Below are 22,797 nucleotides of genomic sequence, written 5' to 3'. Positions count from 1 at the left end.
CCTGGCACCTTTTTTGAATAAAATTTGATTTTTTGTTTTTACCTTTAAATTTCTAATGACAATCATTCGAGTTTTTTTTATTTATTTTAATAACTTATATAATAGATTTTTGGACATATTTGTTGCTGCATTACTACAATAAATACAATATTTAAAATTGGTATTTAAATATTTTTACTTAATTGAATTGATTGAGGTTAAAATATTTTTATCTTTAGATCCCTACCAAATATTTTCGAGATATTTATTACAATAACAATATTTTTATCTCAGCGCTTCAATATTTGTTACACATACGAAACAATTCAATTCAATGTCGCGCGGTAACATTACAATTTCCTTATAATTAAAAAAAAAAGAAATAAATAAATAAAAGGCTTAAACTAATCGAATTTTCTAGACAAACTTATCGACGCACAAATTTTAATTTAAGACCAAATTTCCACTCTAATTGCTTGCAAGTTTTTCAGGCTATTTTTCTATCATGATTTTCAAAATTGAATAACTTTTGCTTCATATTTTCGGCCTTAGAGAGGGTATAGGGTGACAAAACCATCGGCAATACATTAAATGATTTTAATTCCGGTAATTTGATATTGAGCTAAAGAAGAGGGGAATACAAGGAAAATGAGTTGGTCTTTTTTTTTATAAAATAATAGCATTTTTTTCTAATTTTTAATAAAACCATGATTATGAAAATTGCAGTACCTAAATTCATCTTAATGAGATTTATTCTAAAGAGAGCGCCAATGATTTGTTGGTAATTAAGGTGAAAATTAATTAAAAATAACAGGTGGCGCAAAAGTAACCTTGCGATGTTTTTTGGTTGTAATTTAAAAAAAAATGAAAAACTTTGATTCTTCTTGTGGATTATTTTTATTTGGTCTTTTAATTTTTTTTACATCAAGTCGAGAATATGATGTCATGTAAATGGCCGCCGCCACAGTTGATTGCAATTTGAGCCCTTTTTATGGCATTTTCCATCACTTTGGCCAAAACTTCCGGCGATAGGTCCTCACATTCTTGACGGATATTGTCTTTAAGAGCTGCAAGAGTCTGAGGCTTGTTGACATAAACCCGCGACTTCAAAAAGCCCCACAAAAAGAAGTCTGGAGCGGTCAAATCAGGCGATCTTGCTGGCCAGTGCAAATCGCCAAAACGGGAGATTAGGCGCCCGGGAAATGCATCCTTCAGCATATCGGTTGTGGCACGTGCAGTGTATGCCGTTCCACCGTCCTGTTGGAACCACATGTTTTCCAATCCCAATTCATCAAGTTGCAGTAAAAAGAACTCGTTGATCATTGCTCTGTAGCGCTCACCATTCACAGTAACTGTTTGGCCCGCGACGTCTTCGAAGAAAAAAGGTCCGATGACTCCTCCAGCGAAAAAAGCACACCATACAGTGACTTTGAGCGGGTGTAATGGCTCTTCGTGGGTTACACGCGGATTTTCAGTGATGATTATTTTTGATGAAAAATCATCTTCCTCTTGGTGGTGATTAAGGATGGCTTGAGCGTATGTTAGACGCGATTGGTGGTCAGCAGCTAACAGCTGATGCACCGTCTGCACTTTGTACGGAAACATCTTCAAATCTTGTAACAAAATTCGCTGTAAAGACCGTCGACTGATACCCATTTGCGTGGCACGTCGTCTGGTCGATGTCGACGGCGCTTCCATGACATCCTCGGCTACAGCAGGAATATTCTCTGCAGAACGGCTACTCCGGGGTCTGCCACGCCTGGCAGCATCTCGTGTTGTGCCAGTCTCTTCGAGGCGAGCGGCTAAACGTCGCAGTGTTTCACCAGTAGGCGTTGGACGGCGAGGAAATCTGCGACGAAATTCACGTTGTGCCAAAGTCACCGACCGAATATTGGTCAAATAAATAGTCAGCAATATTCCGCGTTCTGGAGCAGTGTAGCGTAACATTGTTTATTAACGTACTATATTTGGCATGTATTTACTACACAAATGTCACAACAGAACTGACATTAGGGGCCAATCGCAAAATTTATAGCATTTTCTGATAGGAGGATTACTTTAGCGCCACCTGTTACTTTTATTTAATATAGAAATATTATACTAATCTTTTTTTTAATATACTTAAAACTGAAAAAATTTTGCTCGGTCCCAATAAGATGACTAGATACTACATACAGGTAGAGTGCACAGGGACTTATTGATAAGTTTTGGGAATTTATTTGATTCTTATTTAAATTTAATAATATACAGACTGTCTAATAGAAGCGTGAGTGACAAAATTCAAACATATAATTCCATTATAAAAAAAACTTTAAATGCTGCTAAAATGGTGTAAAGCGTTGTGCAGTTTGTTAGTTTTGTGAGAAATTCAGAAAACGTACGTTGTTTTTAGAAAATGAGTTTCGCGATGGAAAACGATTTGTAAGCAGTGTTCCTATAAACACACCTTATAGGTCCAAAAATGTCACGTGCAAGTATAGCAAAATATTTGAAGAAGTCGCAGACGTTCATAAATAAATGGGCACAATGGTATACCGAAGTTAAAAACGTCGATAACTTCTCTGAACGAGACCCAAAAATACCTCTCCAAAGCATGATCAGAAGATCATTGTGACAAAGCAATTTTAAGGGGGGCCTGGTTTATAAGGTCAAAAAAATCAATTTTTTTTTTTCCTAATATATTTCAGAATATTCACACAAAGTTACAGAGCCTAATTCTCAATATTTCCGTAGATACAAAGCCAAAGGTAGGCGAGCGTTAGGTAGTTACGCTGTGACCGGACAGCTATAGTACAAACTTTATCTTCTTTTCTCGACTTTTCATTTTTATGATTTCTTTGAATTGGCGTACATGAATGAAAAAAAACTAATGAACCTTTTGAAATGAATCATAGCTTGTTCCCTTCAGTATTAAATTCTCTTCTATTTGACCTAACAAAATAGATAAAAAAAAATTCAAGATTTTTATACCAAGTTAAATTGAATTTTTTTTTTATAGAAAGGCATTTTTTTCTTTAAAACCTCCAAAAAGTTGAAATTTTGGAATTTCTCTCAGTTTTCTAGTTCATCTAGAATAAAAAATCATGATAATTAGAAATCCATTTGAATTTTTTGCTTTAGATAATAATTACGAGCCGTATCTTGTACGCCAGTTGGAAACTCCAGCGTTGCAGCGCTCTACTAATTTCTATGTTAAACATTTTTTTTCAACTTATTTTAACCAGTACAAAAATTTTTTATACTTTTTAAATGTTCATTAAAAGATAAAAACTTTGCAGTGCTAAATTAATTTTTTCCTTAAAAAAAAAAATCGCAAAGAGATGCAATTTTTAGACCTCATAAACCAGGCTCCGCCTTAAGGAAAGGTGGTGTTAATGTATCTAAAGATACGATTCGAGGACTTTTACTTATAGAAGACCTCAAATTTCAAATCACATTGAAAAAAGTCTTATGGCCTAAGCCAAATTCATAACGGAATTGGGTAAACGTAGTATCTTGATGAATCTTCCTTTTGGGCGAATGGTTGCATATGTCGGTCCGTTCGAAATTGTGATGAAAACTAAATTTTAAAAAATTTTGTTTAATTTAATTTTTGCGTTTTTAATTTTTGTCAAAATTTCAAAATTTTTAATCGGAACGGTTATATCTCAAAAAAATGTTTTTGTTTTCATTAAATTTTTTTTTAATTTTCATCAAAATTTCAAACTTTTTAATCGGAACGGTTATATCTCAAAAGACATTTTTTTGTTTTCATTAAATTGTTTTTTTAATTTTCATCAAAATTTCAACCTTTTTAATCGGAACGGTTATAGCTCAATAAATGTTGGCATAATAAAGTGCGAGTTTAGAGCGTCTCAAAAATCGCATCACAGCATTATTTTTTAATTAATTTTTTTTAATTAAACAAACAATTTTTTTTTTATTTCCATAAAGTTTGAGACTGGGTTTTTGTAAGAGAAAGAAATATATTTTTATAAAAAATTTATTAAAATTAAATAAGAAAAAAATAAGTTGTCAAAGTTTCTCAATAATTTCCTTTGCAACAGGCATTAGACACACTGTACATATCCATCCCATTCACGATACTTACCAAAGCATTTTGTGACGCTGCATCTTCGGTGGGGTTATGGGCCCAAATGGGATCTATCCAAAATGGCATATTCTAAAAAGACAGCGTGAATTGAAAGATCATATCAATGACTTCGCAGGTTTATGTAACAAGTAAATATTTTTAAGAGTTCGAGACAAAATTGAAGTATTCGTAAAGGATATTATGCACATATCGGGTGTTATTTTAGCTGCATGAGAATTATCGATATCGATAAATATGTTTTCACAGCTGAGAATGGCAAAATTTTACGTAAGGATTTGGCTTACGTGCCTGCAGAATACAGCTCGTGCAAGAATTGAAGCAAAATGAATATCGTTTGCGTCGCATTTGTGCTGATTGGGATCATTTAGATAACTCAGATTTATTGGAAAGGTAGTCAAAAACTGAACTAATCGAATGGACCATGTAACTCATATTCAAAAATTAAATGTCATGAAACTATCTACCAGATTTTGTATTACCATTTTAAGTTTTCAAACTCTTAAAAGAACACCCGATATAATAGCTAAATACCATTTTTTCGTTTTAGTTACTATGAGCTGTAAATTTTTTATTTTACTGCCTACAAATTTTTTCATCCATGGCGAGATCTCTACATATGTCGATTAAGTACGAAAAATTCCACACTTCAAAAACATTTGGAAATTATTAAAATTTCCGCTAACGCGTACATCCCGGAAAAGGGTTTAGTCTGAACTTCATCCTCTAATTTGGGGTACGGGCTTTGCTGTTCTATCGGAAATGGGCCTAGTTGTATGCCACCTCTGAATGACAGCTGTTTCTTTATGAAAATCTCTTTCATAGCAGAAATAGCCTTTGAGAATAGCCATAACAATAAAATAACTCTCTAAAATAAGGTAACGAGAGCGCAGTCGTAAAAAGTGTTGGAAAGCAAAAACAAAACAGTTTTCCAGCCATGAAATAGAGGTGGAAACTTTTGTTCAAAAGAAATGCTAAGGAAAAAATAATTTCTGAATATCTTAGGGGAAGGATACCGGGAGCGCTAATGGAGCTCGTTTACAGCTTCTATTTTTATTGAGATTGATAGCTCACAAGGCTTTTTAGCAAGGATGAGAGATTTCAAGGTTTGCTCTTTAACTATGGTGGAAAAGACAATTGAGAGGGGAACTTTGGCTGCCACGTCATTAGGGGACTCGGCAGCCGAAATGTGCAGGATCATTTCACACACTCCTCCACACTCAATCGTTGTTCATATAGCAACGAAGCAACATGAGTAAAGGTTGCGTCGATTTGTTTTCGTGTATCACTAACACAATCTTACTGCCAGCCGAAATGTGCTCGATCATTTCACATACTCGTACAATCAGTCGTTGTTCAGACGGCAACGAAGGGTCATTGGTTGATTTTTTCGTATTCACCAACGCAATCTCATTTTTTTTGTGAACACACCCCAAGTGCCGTCAGCCTATCAGCTGTTCCTGTCAAATTCGCTCAGAGCCGTTAAAGAGCTCCCCTTCAAAATCCTTTCACGATGGCTTGTTACCTCTTGCAATGAGTTTTGCTCTTATGTGAAAAGGTTGCTAATGGGAGGCAATGCTGGTAGTACGCAAGCAGTGCACGCTTCCAATTTACGACTTGTTAAGCCCTTCGAAAGATGCAGCGATCTGCTTGGCAAATTAAATAATTTCGCGTTCCAAATTTCCATTAAAAATGACAGAAGGTGGTGCACATCACAGTAACGCTATTCTGCTTTTGACAGTAGCTCAACAGCTGATTGCTTAACAGTTTTCTATATTTTGTGAGAAAAAACGTCAGACTAAATTCTGTAACTTCTGACTAAAAAAGAGACTAAATTTAAACCAGGAGATCTTACTGGAAATCTCAATATCCTAAACAGGGTTGAACATGCAGCATGGATGGCCCAGGCGAATGACCACACGGAACCCATACTCAATTTTACTAAGAGATGCAAGGTTATCCTCCCGCTAGTGTTCCACTAGCCCAACATGCCTACATGATGACTTGCAAAAATGCTATACAGATGAATCCAAAACGCTCCAGGGGGTAGGAGCAGGAATAGTGGGCCTAGAGCACATAAATCTTTAACACTGAATACAGATAGCATAATTTTCCATGCGGAACTCCTTGCCATAATGGAAACAGTGGCAATCATATCCAAAAGAAGGTTCAAAAAAGTAAAATCTAAAATACATTCGGACAGTCAATCAGTCCTCAAACCCTTAAATAGCTTTACGTTTAATTCAAAAGTTCTTTTAGAGTGTAATAATGCACTCAACAAACTGGCGACTCTGGTTGAGATTTCCGTGATTTCATAATCAGGACATGAGGAACACAGGAAACAAGAAAGCAGACTTCTATGTCGAAAAAGGGGCGGAAGCGCCATTTATTGGACCAACCCCATTTTTTTGGCTTTAACAAAAACAATCTAAATCAGGAAACCAGAAAATGGATGCAAATAAAAAGGATCCAAAGGAATACTGGAATGACACAAACGGCCTTAATCACTCCAAAAAGTATCTGAACTTTAATACTAGCAGACCAAAATCTGCTCTAACTTGGAGCACTTACAGGCCAATTTGCATGCAATAAACATTTGAATACAATAGGACCATCTAGCACCAGTTTATGCAGGTTCTGCTGTTATGAAGTGGAGTCCATGGAGCACTTAACCATCAACTGTGAAGCATTAGGTCATAGGAGACACAGAATCCTGGGCACGTTCTTACAAGAGAATAAAGACTTACAAATGCTCCCTTCTAAGGAGCTGGTTCGAGATTATGCGGAAGATTTTTGGACCCTTGTACGTTGATGACGGCGAGTATCGCAGACGATGAAACGATGAGCTGTATGAGCTTTACGACAACATAGACGTAGTGCAGCGAACAAAGATCCAGTGGCTAGGTTGGCTGGGTCATGTTGTCCAAATGGATACAAACGCTCCGGCTCTGAAAGTATTCGATACGGTAACAGCTGGTGGTAGTAGAGGAAGAGGAAGACCTCCTCTGCGTTAGAAAGATCAGGTGGAGAAGGTCTTGGCTTCACTAGGTGTTTCGAATTGGCGCGCTTTGTTTAACTCGACCAAAATCGCGTAGGCGCTTATCGCGCCAATCAAGAAGAAGAAGAAGCTGGTTCGATTCCTCGCAATACTAAATATTAAAAATTAAGCACTTAAGGGCGCACATTAGATCAATCTGGGCGCAGTGAAAAAAGGTGTAGAGCAGGGATTTGAACCCCAGTCACTGATCTTGGTTTACATTTATTCTTAAGATACCTTGCTAGATTCCTTGGCGAAGATCTTATGCCAATTTCTTTAACCTGGATGGACGCTAGGAAAAGGGGCTATGATACCAGTTTCTAGCAACCCAATAGCACTGACTTGGAAGGTACATATACACATACAAAAATACTAAACTGTAATGCTATAACTCACATTGGATGGTGGTGTATCTGGCTTTGGAGGTTCGAACATGGGATACATATGCAGGGTGTCATAGGAAGGCTCCCGCTTGATTTTGGCCTGTATAAATGGCGTCGATTGCTCCATTGCCGGCTGGAATGCTGGTTGATGAGGATGATGTTGTTGTTGTGCTTGATGCTGTTGCTGCCGATGCGCGTCCATAGCCACGCTTTCTGACGCGGACATGATAAGTGATGGCAATGCCGTGGCATTCTCAGCCATTATTGATTGCTGTTGGTAAGCCATCGAAGCAAGTCGTCGATCCCAAAGTTTTGTTGTTGCACCCAAATTGGTCGGCATAGTTGTACTTGGCGCCTGTGGCACTTCTGTAAGCTTAAATTGTGATCTACTTGTGTTCAACTCGGACAGTGATAAATTCGACGAATTCAGTGATGTGTTTATGGCGCCGAAGGAGGAGTTGCATGAACTGTCGTTATTGTGAGCTGCGCTCGAAGCAGACGTGTTTAAGCTCGAGTTGTTTGAGGCGACTGAATAGATGGAAGTGTTACCTTTATAGTTCATTTGCGCCGTCAGTGGTGCAAAATTATTTGACTCATAGGCAAGAGTTTGCATTTGTTGATGCATAGCCTGTTGCAGTTGTTGTTGTGACAGCTGTTGGGCCGGCGCCTGTAGCGGTACCGATTGTGATGGCTGCAGTTGTGGTTTTTGTTTTAATACTGCATTGGTGCGTTGTACTTTCATAGGTGGCTGGAAAACGGCGCTCGAAATCTTACTTTTATAACTTTGCACCAGTTGATAGTTACTGTTCTCGTTGGTCGTCGACAGCGCACGCGTTTTTGCCGGTGGCCCCTGGAGGCCGTAACTGCGACAATGGTTATTCTCGCTAAGTGGCAATCGAAGAGGGCGCGGCACTTTTTGTTTGGCTGCTTGCATTTTTGTTGAACCGAATATACCAGAACGATTTATAAATGCGCTTAAATGAACTAAAAATTAATAAAAATAAAACGGAAATTATATTTTGGAACTTGTTGAGCATAAGTGTGTATAATTCCTCAGCTACTCACGTTCACAATTTGGGTGCAATGAAACTTCGCTGCGCTCTTGGGTCAGACCCACGTTCACCACAAAAATGTCGTTGTGAGCAGCCAAAACGGAGAACAGATTTGGAAATCCTGTAAGAAGATCAAAGTGTACAACTTAAAACCTAAACTTTCGCCAAAATACAAATTGGGGCGGAGGTGTGATGAGTGTTCATGAAAAATTGAAGAACTTGAGCAAAAGTTGAAAGCGCAGCGACCTCAATTATTTGCACTCTTGAGTCCGAAAAATGTTTTTCTTGTTATTCAAGTTATTCATGTCAATTCACAGAGGAACTCTAGAAGATCATATCTGCTCCTCATGCCGCGTAAACGACACCTGTCCATCGGGTGCGGAGCATCTAAAAGGACACATTTGGATCGAGAGATGTACCGATTCACTGCAATAACTAGCAATTTAGGTGTTCACATCTGTCGATATCAGGATTTGGTTCAAATGACATAGATTTAAGGTCGAAATTCCGGTAGCTACATCAATTTTAGCTATCTGCAGAGGTAGATCTCTGTTATTTTTTGGGTAGCTTTAGTAACTATTAAGCACCGACTTTTGAGGCCCAGTAATGTCTAAAACAGACGAACTGACGCGCTCTGGAGTGGGGTGGAGATGAAGGAACTATAAGTACATCTGTTAAATGTCTAATAAAATATATATACATCTGAACGCACTTTACCTGACGGTTGAAATTCGCAAACCTTTAGAGTTCTTGTTTAGAATTAGCATCTCATCATAAAGTGATATTCTTCGAAATTTCATTCGACTGCGTCTACTCTCCGACAGAAAAGAAGTCTAAAAATCGATTCTATGGATACTTGGAGCCTACCTCATAATAATATGAAAAATTTACCTGTTGACTTCAACACCTGTTTGTGGAAATGAGTGAGACAAGTGCCCAGTCTTCGCGATGAAATCTTTTCGAAATCGACGTGGCGTGAAACTCTACAATCACCCAAAATGATAAAGAGAACAAAACCAACAGTTGAAAACAACGGTTCGAACTTCCGCTATTTGACTAGGACCAAAAAGACCATCACATAGCGTCTTGAATCAAAGCTCTGAAACTGATTCCTTTTCAATATCTGGATTTTATGACAAAAGTAATAGAGATAACGCATAGTTTTGTTTGGGAGAGAACTTCGTTGCTCCAAGCGGAAGTATCTGGAATTCTCAAGATACCGGACCATATTGTGGAGTATAGCTAAAATAGCAGAAATCTCCCGTCTAGGGTAGAATCCAATCCAGAAGATGGGACCAGAGTTCTTGCCTTGCATTAGATATCAGATTGGAAAAGAAATATCAGAGCTCTTTAACAACAGAGAATTTACTCTGGAGTTCTGTTTTTTTGCTGGTCTTGTTGTGCGGTTCCGAAATGAAAGTAAATGAATCCAAATATATTCTAAAACTATGGTTTTCCTCACTGACTTAAGCAGATTTTCATCGAATGTAATATATGAATTCAGAGCAAAGCAGGTTTCTTACAAAAAAAAAAACAAAAAAAAAAAATCCAATCATTCATTTTCCAGCATATTATTGGAAAGTACTCGAGTGACTGACTCGGCTGGCTTAGTAGTAACGCATTATGTTAATCCAGTTTTCTAAGACTTTGGTGACAGTGTCTGGCTCTATCTCACGAATGGCTTGCGCGATATTCACTTTAGGAGCCTGGAGCCTTAATAGATTCTTAGCATAACATCGGTACTTTACGGAACCCCACAAAAAAAGACTTACGGAGTCAAATTGCAGCTACGAGGTAATCAATTGGCATCGCCCGGACGACTGATAACACGATTACCGAAGCTCCCGCGTAAAAGACCTATTGTGAAATGAACTTTGTGGCATGACGCGCCATCCTGCCGAAACGAAAGGACGTCCAAGTCTTTATCTTCAATTTCTGGCAACAAAAATCGTTTATCATGTCTCTACAGCGCTCGCTGTTGACCAAAGTGGTGTTGCCAGCAGCGTTTTCAAAGAAAAATGTGGCAATGATGCCACCGCACCAAAACCCGCAGAAAACTGGCACTCTATGAGGGCGTGTTGGCTTCTCGACAATTACGTGTGGGCTTTCCGATTCCCAAACTAAGTACATAATTTGTTTCAATATTCATTGATATTTCATCATGGAAAGACTTACGCCTCAACAAGGTTTATAAATTGTATAATTGTGTTACGAAAATCGACGCTCTGTGAAAAGTGTTCATCGCGCGCTCAGGCCAACCTATGGTGTTCAACTATGAGGCCCATTTTTGGCTTAATGGCTATGTCAATGAGCAAAATTACCGTATTTGCGCTGAAGACCGACCCGAAGCTACAGCCATTAAATCCATTGAAAACAACCATTTGGTGCGGTCTAAGACGAGGCTGGCGCCAATGTAACAAAGAATGGTGAACGCTATCGCGCCATGATAAACGACTTTTTATGCCAGAAATTTAAACCCATGATCTCCACAACATTTGGTTCCAACAAGACGGCGCTGCTTGGCATACAGCCCGTGGAACAATGAATTTACTGCGTCGTGGTTTCGGTGAGCGATTTATCCCTCGTCTCGGATCAGTGGATTGGCCACCAAGATCGTGTGCTATCACACCCTTGGACTTTTATTTGTTTGAATATGTATATTCTAAATGCTTTGTGGATAAACCAGCTTCGATTGAAGCATTGGACGCCAACATTACTAAAGTTATTCACGAGATACCGACCGAAGGGCTCCAACGAGTCATACAAAAATGGTGTTTACGGATGGCCGAATTACAGCGCAGTTGCGGTAAACATTTGAAAGGGTTTCTTTTTAAAAAATAAATGTCATGAATGGTTCTACACAAAAATAGTGAGGATTCCCCCTATAAATTTGAATTTTCGTTATTTTATTTAAATTTAAAATCCGATACCTCTAAATTGATCATCCTTTATACCCGCCGAAATGAAAATTCGCTTCATCAAATCCGCTGTGGTACTCTTTATAGAGATTTTTGAAACACAAACAATTTCCGTCCCAGAGACTCATGCTGATGTCGCTCGCTTCGCACTTCGAATACCGAGCCCTTAAAGCTACGAGGGGGCGTAAATATTGAAGAGTATACCGCCCTTTATTTGCCAGAAGTGTTCAGAAAAGCATGAGAAACCAATTGCGAAAGGCGAAACACTCTCCACCAATGCAATGTAAACTCTCACACATCGACTCAAACAGGTGAACTTTTGAACGTTTGAATTGATGAATCGTCCGTCGTAAAGTTCCAACTAGGCGCTTTGACTCGCAATGACGTAGAGACACAAGAAGATGAGACCAAAGCATGAAGCTGACTACAACGTGGGTGAATAGAATTTTTCCTTTTTATGGTTGCAGTGCCCTTTGGGGATGACTTGATGAAATTCTCCAGCCTAGATCCCTTTTCTCTCCTCCGCTACATCAACAGCACTGGATGGCTGTTGACGGTTTTCTCTCCTCCCTAAATCCTTTCACAGGTAGTGATCCACATTATGGTATCAAAACGGCACTTAAATGCTACTTGTAGTGTACCTGGGGTACTCTTGCCATCTTACCTACCTACCTACCATGGTTGCAGTTATGGGCTTCCCGAAGTAATGCAGAAAATAGTCCCGGGAAGGGTGTCTTCCCAGAAGGCCTCCTCTTTTATTGGTCACACCAGACAACGCAGTAAATGACGGCCGCTGTAAGTGGGAAGGCATTTTGAACTCTTCCTCACCCACCAAGAATAACCCCTTTAATAACCGGATCGGTTGATGCTTTTAAATCATATAAACTCCAAAATATAGTCAATCACCGTGACCAAAGTTGGTACTTCGCAAATTCTTTCAAATGCAAGCAAAAGTGTATAAACCTTCATGGAAATATTTTAAAAAACAATAAAGACATTTTTTTTTTACTTTAACAAATTTCCAAGTCGCCATTAATAATTTCTGAACACACTTTTTCTAAAAATATAATTTTTTTCACGATCCTCAATGAACTTACCAAACTCAAAGGTGGTTGTAATGTTGCAATGCAATGTGCTCTTAATCTCGGTTAACAAAACTGTATTCCTCTTTTCCACTAAACGTATAATACTTAGCAGGAACTTCAGAAAACCTGAGCTGCGCACAAAATTCACTTCCTCTTCCTTAAAAATCTGCAAACATAATTTTTGCAAATCTTTGCATTACCCATTGAAAAATGTCATTTGCCACTTACCTCAATCAAGTGTTTCATAGCCTTAACCTTACTCTCATTGATGTGATCCTCATATTTCTTGTTGAACTCATCAATCAAAGCGCTTATTGTGAAATGTTTACTACTTTTTTCTTTTGCATCGCTGGAGCTGGAATCGTTGCTGCCGGTGTGCAAATTAGCTTCGTGTGCCAAGATGAGTTTACAAGCGCGGTAGCATTGGCTCCGGAATGCAGCATCCTGGCGATGACAGATAATCCACAGCGCCTTCTCTTTCTCCATCAACTGAAAGTGGCATTTATGTGCATATTTCAGTTAGTTTCCTTTTTTAACACGCGCTCAACTTTAACTCACCTCTATGTAAGGCATCAATTCAACACCTTCGGCAATGCTAGACACACCCAGCGTCTGTGGTTGTATTTGATAGCCAAATTTCTTCTTATGCAACTGCAGCATCTCATCCAACTCCATGCTAGTTTGCGCCATACCCGTCACATCGCTGACTAGTTCCTCACACTGCTCCGCAAAGACGCGACGTGCAACTTTCGGTGACAAGTATATCTTTTTATCCTCATCATTTGTCTGCTCCATTTCGACAACACCTTGTATGGCCTCCATAAGATCGGCCAACTTCAGAAAACCATAGTCGCTCAAGCGGCACTGATATGCAAAATGGTAATGATATGAACGTACAAATTTCTGAAATAATATCGTATATTGTGGCGCATTTCGGAAGAGCTCCACCATTTCACCAGCAAATAATATAGTCTTCTCCAACTCAACGCTGGTTTGCTTACGCTTCGGCATCGAGATGATCATATCATCGCCATTTTGCACACGTGACATTACTACCACATTCGAATTAGCCAGACCGTCCAAGATGTCGCGTATATCGCACACTCCATAATCGGTCACATCGAAGTTGCGATTCTGTGCTTGTGCGAAAATTGTAGGCAACTGAGATAACAACACCGATTTGTTGTTGTGTGCGCGCATTGTGCGCAATAAATCGGATGTAAAGCGTCGTAGTTGTGTGCGATGCGTCAAAGTGATCTGCCTGTTTTCGCCATCGCCGATGATCTGTACAACAGTGGCAAGCGCTTCGAATAACTCAATTAACTTGGTGTAACCATAGTCGGCTACACGGCACTGCTTGCCGAAATGATTGTGATAGGCTGGTATGAAGCGATTGAACTTCATAGTAGACTTCGGTGACATCTTCACCAACTCTATAACTTCACGTGAAATCTGATATAGCGGATCACTGACAGCGCACGCAGACTTCGCGTATAGACTACGTTCGAGTGATGCTGAAGCAGCGCTAGCGGCAAAGATGTTCGAGTTAAGCGAAGCATTGTAATTCTCCTTATCCATCTCGAGCCAACCGAGTATTTTGATGCCAAAGTTGTTGACCTGTATCTGTATGCCTTGTACACAGCATACCAAATGCTCCAAGTTGACACCGTTTTCATTTGGTATTATTTCAGTGTTAATCTGACCAGAAATACAATGCACCAACGAAGCGACTGGTATATCGCCAGTGTGATCTTTCAACAGCGGATAGATGATGTTTTGTATTTCAGATATAGTCATCCAAACATTCGGCAATGGTTCAATGTCTTGCTCAGCCCAGCCCTTATGCTGTTCACGCTTAAAATGCACAGTGCAATAGGGTACACTGTGCTGTAGACCTTCCATCAACGGTGAGTTCTCTAGCGAATTTATGACAGCCGTTTGTAGACTAATAAATTTCTCTTCGCTATTATCGGCGTTAATCGTGCAAATGTCGGACATTTTATAGAGATCTAACACGCTAATCGATGTCTTGAAACGTGCTTGAAAGAGCTCACGGAACTTATACATAGGCAAAGTGTAATATGGCACGTCCTACATTAGTGAAGAGAGATTGGAAAGGCATAACTTGTGAGAGATTTAGAGCTTGGAATGCATGAGTTCAGACACAAGATGTGTTGGCCAGTTAAAAAATATATTTGGTTAGCTAATACTCGGCATGCGTTGCTACGCCTCAATAAATTAAAAACAGTAAATTAGAAAAATATTAGAAACAAATAATTCGTATTATTTTTTTATGCCAATCCAGCGGATGAACAACATTTTTGGGGTTCTCATTTGGGGCTTAGTTGAACAATTTATTAGGAGTACCAAGTCTAAAGTGAGCTACAAATAGTAGGCCATAGAAAAAACAAAGATGTTTGAAATTCAATCCAACCCTATTTAAAAATTGTTCTTGGACGTTATTTTTTGCCAGTAGGTGTAATTGGCTGCTACCTGGGGTGGCATAAGAAGAGGGCAATATGTCCCTCCATTTGTGCGAAAATATCAAGGCGCCCACCACAAACAGGAGGAGGCCAACCACCCAACGAGTGCAAGCGTCAATCGCTGAATCAGCACATTTTCTCCTTTCCATCGGTAGCTGCAAGTTGAGAGTTAAGATTGATGTTGCTAACCCCACGTTTAATCACCAAAAAAATTCATTTTTCGCTATCTTCATAGCTTCCGGTTTTCAGCTAGTTTCCACTAATCAGATTTTCGTTTTCTTGACATATTTAAAATTTACAAAGTGCAGAAACGGACGCGCGTGATAAAAAAAGGAAATTTTAGAAAAACGCATACACTCTTTGAGTAATTTTGGGGGTCCCCGAATAGTATTCATTACTATGTTCATTTTACCGAATGTGCTGTTTAGCAAGTGGCTGGATGGTTAGCGCCATCGGTTTTGGTGGAAGCGGCGTCGTCAAGTTCCATACCTATGAGCAACTATTTGGCGTCGTCAACCTCGCCCTGCTGATCCTCCGGATTTGCAGCGCGGAATATCTTCAGTTGCGCTTTCCTCACACCGAACCGAAGTTTGTTGTCCACTTTTCGCAGTGGCTCGATACTCTCCTCTGTTATTTGGAGGAGGAATGTTACGCTGTTCTTTTGCGGAGCCTCCGCTTTTATGATAATCCAGTCATCCATCGGAACATTGCAGTTATGAGCTTGCAGGTATGGAATCAGCTGTTTGGCTTCGAACTCCATGTTCGATATCCAGATGCAAGTCCTCGACCGCCGTGGGATCTCCACCCAGTCGTTCTGGATCTTTCCAACAACTGTTTGTAGGAAGTCAAGTGAGAGCTGATCGTCGCATTTGATCACCCTGTATCCACGGACCACCTCCATTGAATCAAATCCTGGCACTTCACCCTCCGGGTTTGCCATGACGTGATGAACGACGATACGAGACAGCCGTGCCCCGATTTCGAACCACTTCTCCAATACAGGTTTGCCAAGGTTTGTAATTTCATCTATCAACACAATTTGCAGGTGATCCCGTGCCACCTCCATAAATGTGCGTTTGGTTGGTTTGGGCATTGAAGCGGTGTGAACCGACACTTTGTGCTTCTTCGCTTTCGCCTTGTGATCGATTGTGTTTCGCGGCTTCTGCCTTCTGGGCAGGTACTCGTCGACCACCTTTTGGCACCTTGCCTTATCGGCCGCGTCCTTTGGATAAGGTTTACCTTCGACCTCATTTTTTGCTTATTCTGCCGAGAATAGCCACAGGCCTCTGGTAAAGCTCATAACTGGACGGGCCTGTTTTTTTAGATTTTGACGCTTTTGCCCCTTGGCATCAGCGGATGTGGATGGTTGATTTAAAGTTGATGGCGTGCTGTGGCCCACAGCTATGCCATCAACTGTCTCTTGACTGGAAGCCAAGAGTTCGTAACAGGTGGCAAACATCTCCAAAAATATTTTCTTAAATTACTTCAATTTGAGTCACACCATAGGTTTTCAGATTGAAGAAAGAAAAAGTCGTCACTTCACGAAAGTTGATCATTGCTTCCACAACAAGAAAAAACTGTAGACTTGGCTAAGTAAAAAGAATTGTTTGGAGCTACAGCAGATTATACTACCTAGTTACAACATACACTAGGAAAAAGTTCTACTGTAAAGTTATGACGGCGACTCACCTTAAGTAGTCCTGCTACTTGACAACGCAGCGTGTTGATTTCCGTGAGTGAAGAGTCGCGCGTATACGAGACTAACATGCGTTTATGGCCGATTTTTTTACGATGCAAATTAGAGACCACTTGTTTGGCGAACTGTAAATAAACTCGTACCTGGTTATGGAATGCTCTAAACTTAGGCACAGAGTATACTTACAAACATATCGGGTACAGTAACTTTGGCATAGGAATTGCCTTCAAATGCCAACGACAGCACTGGCGTTATCGGCTTCAATTGTCCCATTAGAAAGCTACGCAAACTTGATTCCTCCATTGTATAATCCAGATTGGTGATTTGTAGAGTCACTGATTGATTGGTAGAAGAGGTGCATACTTGACAGCCGCTATCACCATTCAGCGCTGCATTTCCGTTATTCTCCGAAATCGCGCTCGAGTTTGCATCCGTAGCAACAGCGACTGCTGTAGCGCCACAAATACTTCGGCGCGTTCCAGCGCTGTTCGCCGCCGTAACACCGTTGACTACCGACGCCGTTACGTGCCTATCAATTCCTGCTATTGCGTTCGCTGTTTTGCCAATGCCGCTGTCACTTGTTGTGGTTGCTCCTGCCGCTACTTCGGCCGCCGTCGTAATACCGGCAAGTGGCGTACCACCAAAGAGATTGGGGTAGTTTTGGTAAATCGTAGCGAATTGCTGATATGTAGCGTACGCTTGCTGTGCATTCGTATTCATAACTGTACTAACGGGTAGGCTGCCGACGGCTCTTGGCATAGTTGATTGCAATGCTAAACTGGCACTCTGTGGATACGAACCGGTGGCTGCGGCGCTTACTGTGCGACTGTACGGCATATAGCGATTGCGATTGTAGCTGCCTGACATGGGGGCGCCCGCACCACTGTAGCGGGGGCCACCGCCTAAAAGTGTGCCATGTGGAAATGTGCCAGAATGCGACATAAGACTGTTATTGTACATCAACTGCTGTTGTTGGCCAAGGCTGGGTTGGTTACCACCACCGCCGAAGTAACGCAAAGTTGGCCCAATCAGTCGACTGTAAGGGGTGGCAGCCTCGAAAGCGGCTGTGTTGGTAGCAGCAGTGGCGGCGTTGACGCTGTTGATGTTGCCGGTGGAGCCATAAAAAGTGGGTGCTTCAGTACTGCGTGTGTTTAGACCAGATTGGAGAATTGGTTGATTGGTTTGAGCTGACTGTTGTTGTTGGTGTAGAATAGCACCATAGTTGGAGTAAGTTGCATCGTCGGCTGGGAAGATACTGAAGAGGCAGAGAAATGTGGGTATTTTAATCTATAATAATTGCAATAAAAGTTGTGTTTATAATTGGCGTCTAAGTAGGAATTGAAGTGAGATTTCGGAAGCGTTTTCTCATATAAAAATAAAGAAATAATTGGCGCGTACACTTCTGTAGGGGCTTCACCAAGCTCCTCCTCCTATTTGTGGAGAGCATCTTGATGTTGTTCAAAGCTTCTAACTTCAAGTTTCTAACGGGTTTTCCAATAACAGGTGTTACAGATGAATGGATTGCGCTATCGAGAGATGATTAACGATTTTTTAATACCGGAATTGGATGGTATTGATCTGGACAGCGTTTATTTTCAACAAGACGGTGCTACGTGCCACACAAACAACGAAACCATTGATCTTTTACGAGAAAAGTTTCCGGACCGTGTTATTTCTCGAAGAGGTGATTACAATTGGCCACCGAAATCTTGTGATTGTACACCTTCTGACTTTTTTCTTTGGAGCCACGTGAAAGAGAAGGTCATCGTCAACAGCCCAGGGTCGATTCAATACCTCAGGGATGGAATTTGTGAGGCTATCGAGGGCATAGGGCAACCACTTTGCAATTCGGTCATGGAAATTTTCATGAAAAGGATATTGTCTTGTAAGCGTGGTCGTCTCAATTTCTTCTTTATCTTCACAACTCCTGCAAAAGTCATTTTGAGGTAAACCTATTCTACTGCCTAGGATGCCAATAGCGCAGTGACCCGTTATTATATCTGTGAGGAAGCTGGTAGTTTGTCTGTTGAATCCAAGCAGACATTTTGTCCTTTTAAGATTCAGTTTTTGCTAGAGCGTTTTGAAGACCTTGCAGACCATCTCCTATTGGTTTCCGCGATTACGCTCAAGTCGTTCGCAGTGTATAGTTCGTTTAGAGGAATGCTTATGTCCTCCACCACTCGCTGAAGGTCAAGCTGATAGCCTTTTCTTGCACACTCACCCGCTCTTTCATTTCCCTCCACTCCAGAGTGGCCGAGAGCCCAACAAAGTGTGGTGTTGTTTTGTTGGATAAGCGAGAGCGACCTCCTGCATTCTTTAACACATTTTGAATTGATGTGCTCTGAGACCAGTGCCTTTATCGCTGCTTGACTTTTAACAAAATGGTAAGGTTTGTCAGAGGTAAGTCCATTAGTCTTATAGTTTTTGCTACATCGGCTTGGGAGCAGTTTAAGGATAATTGTTCCCGATCAAGTGCCATTGTCCATCACTGAGCCGTCAGTATAAATATGGTGATCATCTGATTTGACTCTGGTCTGCTAATACTATCTGTCAGGTAAATTTATGTATGTATGTATATAGTATATAACGTGTAAGAGCTTTATTTATTATTTTTTCAGTGAGTTCAAAGTCTCGCCCAAAAGATCGAATTAACTTGTTAAAATTTTCCTGTGATGATTTATTACGATTTTCGACACATTGAAGTACCACACTTAGCCACTGTGAATCGTTGGTACAATGAGTTCCAATGTAACAGTCGATCCTTACAGGATGAGTTTTTCGTAAAGACCGTCCAAAAACTGTTGTTGAGTCAAAAATAATCGATTGATAAATCAAAATCTTCATGTGACATATGACGAGATGGAGGCAACCTTGGGCATTAGTGAGGCCAGCACATATTTAATATTGCATGAACATTTGTTTGTCGAGAAGAGGTTCTCGTTGAATACCACATAATTAGACAATTGTCCAAAAAAGAGCTCGGACTCGTGTCGATTGGTGTAAAGAAACGTTGAAAAGAAATTCAGCCGCGGTGCTTCAAAGCATGTCTACGAGTATAATGTCGAATCTTTGACCTATGCATATGAGCTGGAAAAATAAACAGCAATCGACAGTATGGGGGTTCCAAGTCGAGCTTAATCCAACAAAAGTTATTCGCGGAAGAAGCACCTCTAAGCAAATGGTTGTCTGTTTTTTGGGAAAATCTGTTTATATCGCAACTGTACCATTCGAGAAACTTAAAGCAGTCAATTCTAAGTGGTACACAATCAGTTCTTTGCCAGAAGTCTTCGGTGAGTGAAGTAAAACCAACTGCCGCAGACGAATCATTCTTCACCGAGGCAGTGTGAGCTCTCACGTATTGGCTCATGCACGAGAATTTTTGAGCACTCAAACGATCGAATGAATGGGTCATCCACTTTACAGCCCTAATGATTTCTAATTTTTTTTTCCAAACATAAAAAATAAAATGCAAGGTCAACCTTTTTCGATGCCTAAAGAAGATGTTGAAGCCTTTAAACAGCTCGTTTTGTAGGCATCCACTTCTGTGTGCCAATTTTCCCTTGAAATTTAAAGCGTATTTAGCATTTTAAAGAACTCTACATTCTTTGCCATTACTTTTTCCATCGCACGCACGTATTCGGCATCGGAAAAACTTCTGAAGGCGTTTCATGAATCGATTAATTATTCAACTTCTTCATAAGGATGGATTTGCTGCTCAGCCAGAGCATGCACCATCGATCGAAGCAGAGGATACTCGGAAAGAGCTAGACGTTGAGAGTATTGCGGGAAAGATAAAAATCCCCATTTCAATGTTTCTAAGAGGCGTAAATACTCTATTGCGGCATGAGGTCCAGTTTATCATGCTGAAAAATAGCTTTGTCGTGCCTCTTTTCTTACTGGATCCGTTTTTCCTGCAGTACTTGTCTCAAGCAGCCAATGGCAAACCTCCTAGTATAATTCTGATATAAAAAAGTTCCTCCTCATAAAAAATATCTGCCATTCGGAGTCGGTTTAAAACTGTAGGATCCTCCAAAAATGAGAGAAGGAGCTCGGCCAAATACCTAACAGAAGTGTAAGTGCCAATTATTTATTATTTTGTTTGACTTGTCTCAAGGGTATTAATTGCTCTCAATACTGGTCGCCTGTGATGATTTAGCTAAATTTTAATAATCCATATAATATCATGCGATATATCACACGGTGTTAGTCCAACCCATAAACTTAAGGCTTTGAACATTCGGCCTGGCTACTCTTGAGGCGTTCATATACGAGACATAGTTTTTTTTTTGTTATTTTTTCACTAATTGCTATCTCGGCTTATGAGCTATTTATTCAGCCTCAACCGCTGCGTTCTTTGAATGGAAGCAGAAAATCAAAACTTCCCGCAAATTATGAGAATTTTGCACAAAAAGTAGCATTTTTGAACGGGAATAAATTCATGAAGAAATTTGAAAATCCAATAAAACGGTATTGTGGTTATGTTCACTGATGTGTAAGTTGCTTACTGTAAAATATTTTTCACTGCAGTCAAAAACGGCGGAGGCAAAGTTATACAATGTGGCGCAAAATTAATCATCCAATTTCTTTTTTGAATAACTGTTTTTATTAAATAAATGATTTTGAGTGATGGAAATTTTTATTTTGATCTTTACGCAGCCTATTGCTTAGCTGTTTGTATACTGCAACTGTTTGGTTAACAAGTATCAAAAATTATTGACGTATGACGCAATTTGCAAAAATTATAAATCATACGATAGGGCCACCTTGTACTTCCATTGTATGTCTTTATGTAATATCGATAACCCCAAAAGCTAAGCTACAATTTACCATCTTCTTTTTCCTTTAGCTTCCCCATCTTCTAATAATCTAATAAAGCTGCAATAGCAATTTAGGAATTCAAAAAAATCGCTTAGGCGGTTTTGTAGTCAACTTACCCATAAAATTTGTCACTCATTTCGCAAGTCTCTTATTTCTGAAAATAAAACGTAACTTTTTTTTAGTGCAGTAATTGAGAGCAAAGCCATCATAAATCATAAAAAAATAAATAAAAAATAATAAATAAAACATATGGGTGACCTAAGTTTGTTATACTGACTGCCTACTGTCCTAATTAAATTTAATCGCAAATAACCTATTTTACCAATTAATTTGGGAGATTAGAAAACAACAATACAGTTCGACATATGCTAATAAATATATAATATTTACTTGTACGATTTCGCATATACATAAATACATACATACATGCACACGAGTATAAATAAAAACGAATGCAATTAGTTGCTTTTTGAGCGGAAATGAAAATTTAGATTTTCTTTTATAAAACTTAAAATTTAATTTATTTACCGCATTTTTTCAACAACCCGCACCTGTAAACAAAAAACAAATCATACTTTGTTTAATAAGAGGAAAAATCCCGCCAAATTTTAACAATCATTATTCTACCCACAATTCACAGGTTCAACTCCGTTAGAATAAAATGCTAAACAGACGAAACGGACTTAAAGGGCACAAGCAAATGGCGAGAGAGAGTATTTATTTGCGCGGCATTAGTGCTGTAACTCTAACTGTAAACTGTAAACATAAAGGGCAAAGAATTTGTTGTTGTAAAGGAGAACATTTATTGTATTGAAAGCAAAAACAAAAAACCAAAGCAAGTAAAACTAACCTTAAACTCCTCTATTTTTTTTGTATAGTTATTTTATTTTATAAAATGTAGTCTCGCTATCGGCCTTACTCGCAATTTTTAATATTTTTAACTGTAATTCAGTTTCAGAGCGGTTGGTCGATTTTAAAATATCAATATTTTTTTTTTTATAATTAGTTATTCGAAAAATTTATCAGTGTTGATTTTTGCAATAAAAACTTGATTTTTATTAATTTTTTTATTATTTTTTAATAAATTAAGTTTACTTAATTTCCATTATTTTGATGTTAAATATATATATTTTTTTACTTAAAACACACATTTACTAGTAAATATCTTTGCTTGCAAAGAATAAACTAGATTTTCTTATTTTTTCTACTTATCTACATCTAAAATGCTGAGAACTTATGGTGCAACCGAGCCGCTA

At 39.3% G+C, this 22,797-nt stretch overlaps 1 protein-coding gene across 5 annotated transcripts; it reads right to left on the bottom strand.

Moving 5' to 3' along the window:
* Positions 1–353: 353 nt before the first annotated feature.
* Positions 354–22,787, bottom strand: LOC128865143 (uncharacterized). Of its 5 annotated transcripts, XM_054105173.1 has the most exons (13): positions 22,392–22,787; positions 22,173–22,297; positions 22,070–22,092; positions 21,658–21,695; positions 16,910–17,978; positions 16,717–16,848; positions 13,103–14,635; positions 12,773–13,033; positions 12,557–12,710; positions 8,555–8,662; positions 7,503–8,473; positions 4,070–4,141; positions 354–601 (listed from the first exon to the last, which is right to left on the bottom strand). In XM_054105173.1, exons 4-13 carry the CDS (start codon positions 21,675–21,677, stop codon positions 467–469), a joined length of 4,455 nt encoding a protein of 1,484 aa, XP_053961148.1. In that variant the 5' UTR covers positions 21,678–21,695; positions 22,070–22,092; positions 22,173–22,297; positions 22,392–22,787; the 3' UTR covers positions 354–466. The 5 variants fall into 5 exon arrangements, with proteins under 5 accessions (XP_053961148.1, XP_053961150.1, XP_053961151.1 ...); XM_054105175.1 differs by lacking the exon at positions 22,173–22,297; XM_054105176.1 differs by lacking the exons at positions 22,070–22,092; positions 22,173–22,297 and having other exon boundaries at positions 7,503–7,972; positions 8,039–8,473.
* Positions 22,788–22,797: the final 10 nt, after the last annotated feature.

This window comes from Anastrepha ludens, chromosome 5 (assembly GCF_028408465.1).
Source record: "Anastrepha ludens isolate Willacy chromosome 5, idAnaLude1.1, whole genome shotgun sequence".
Taxonomy (NCBI): Eukaryota; Metazoa; Arthropoda; class Insecta; order Diptera; family Tephritidae; genus Anastrepha; species Anastrepha ludens.
The sequence above is the reverse complement of the archived record's forward strand: the minus strand, read 5'-3'. Positions and strand labels throughout refer to the sequence as shown.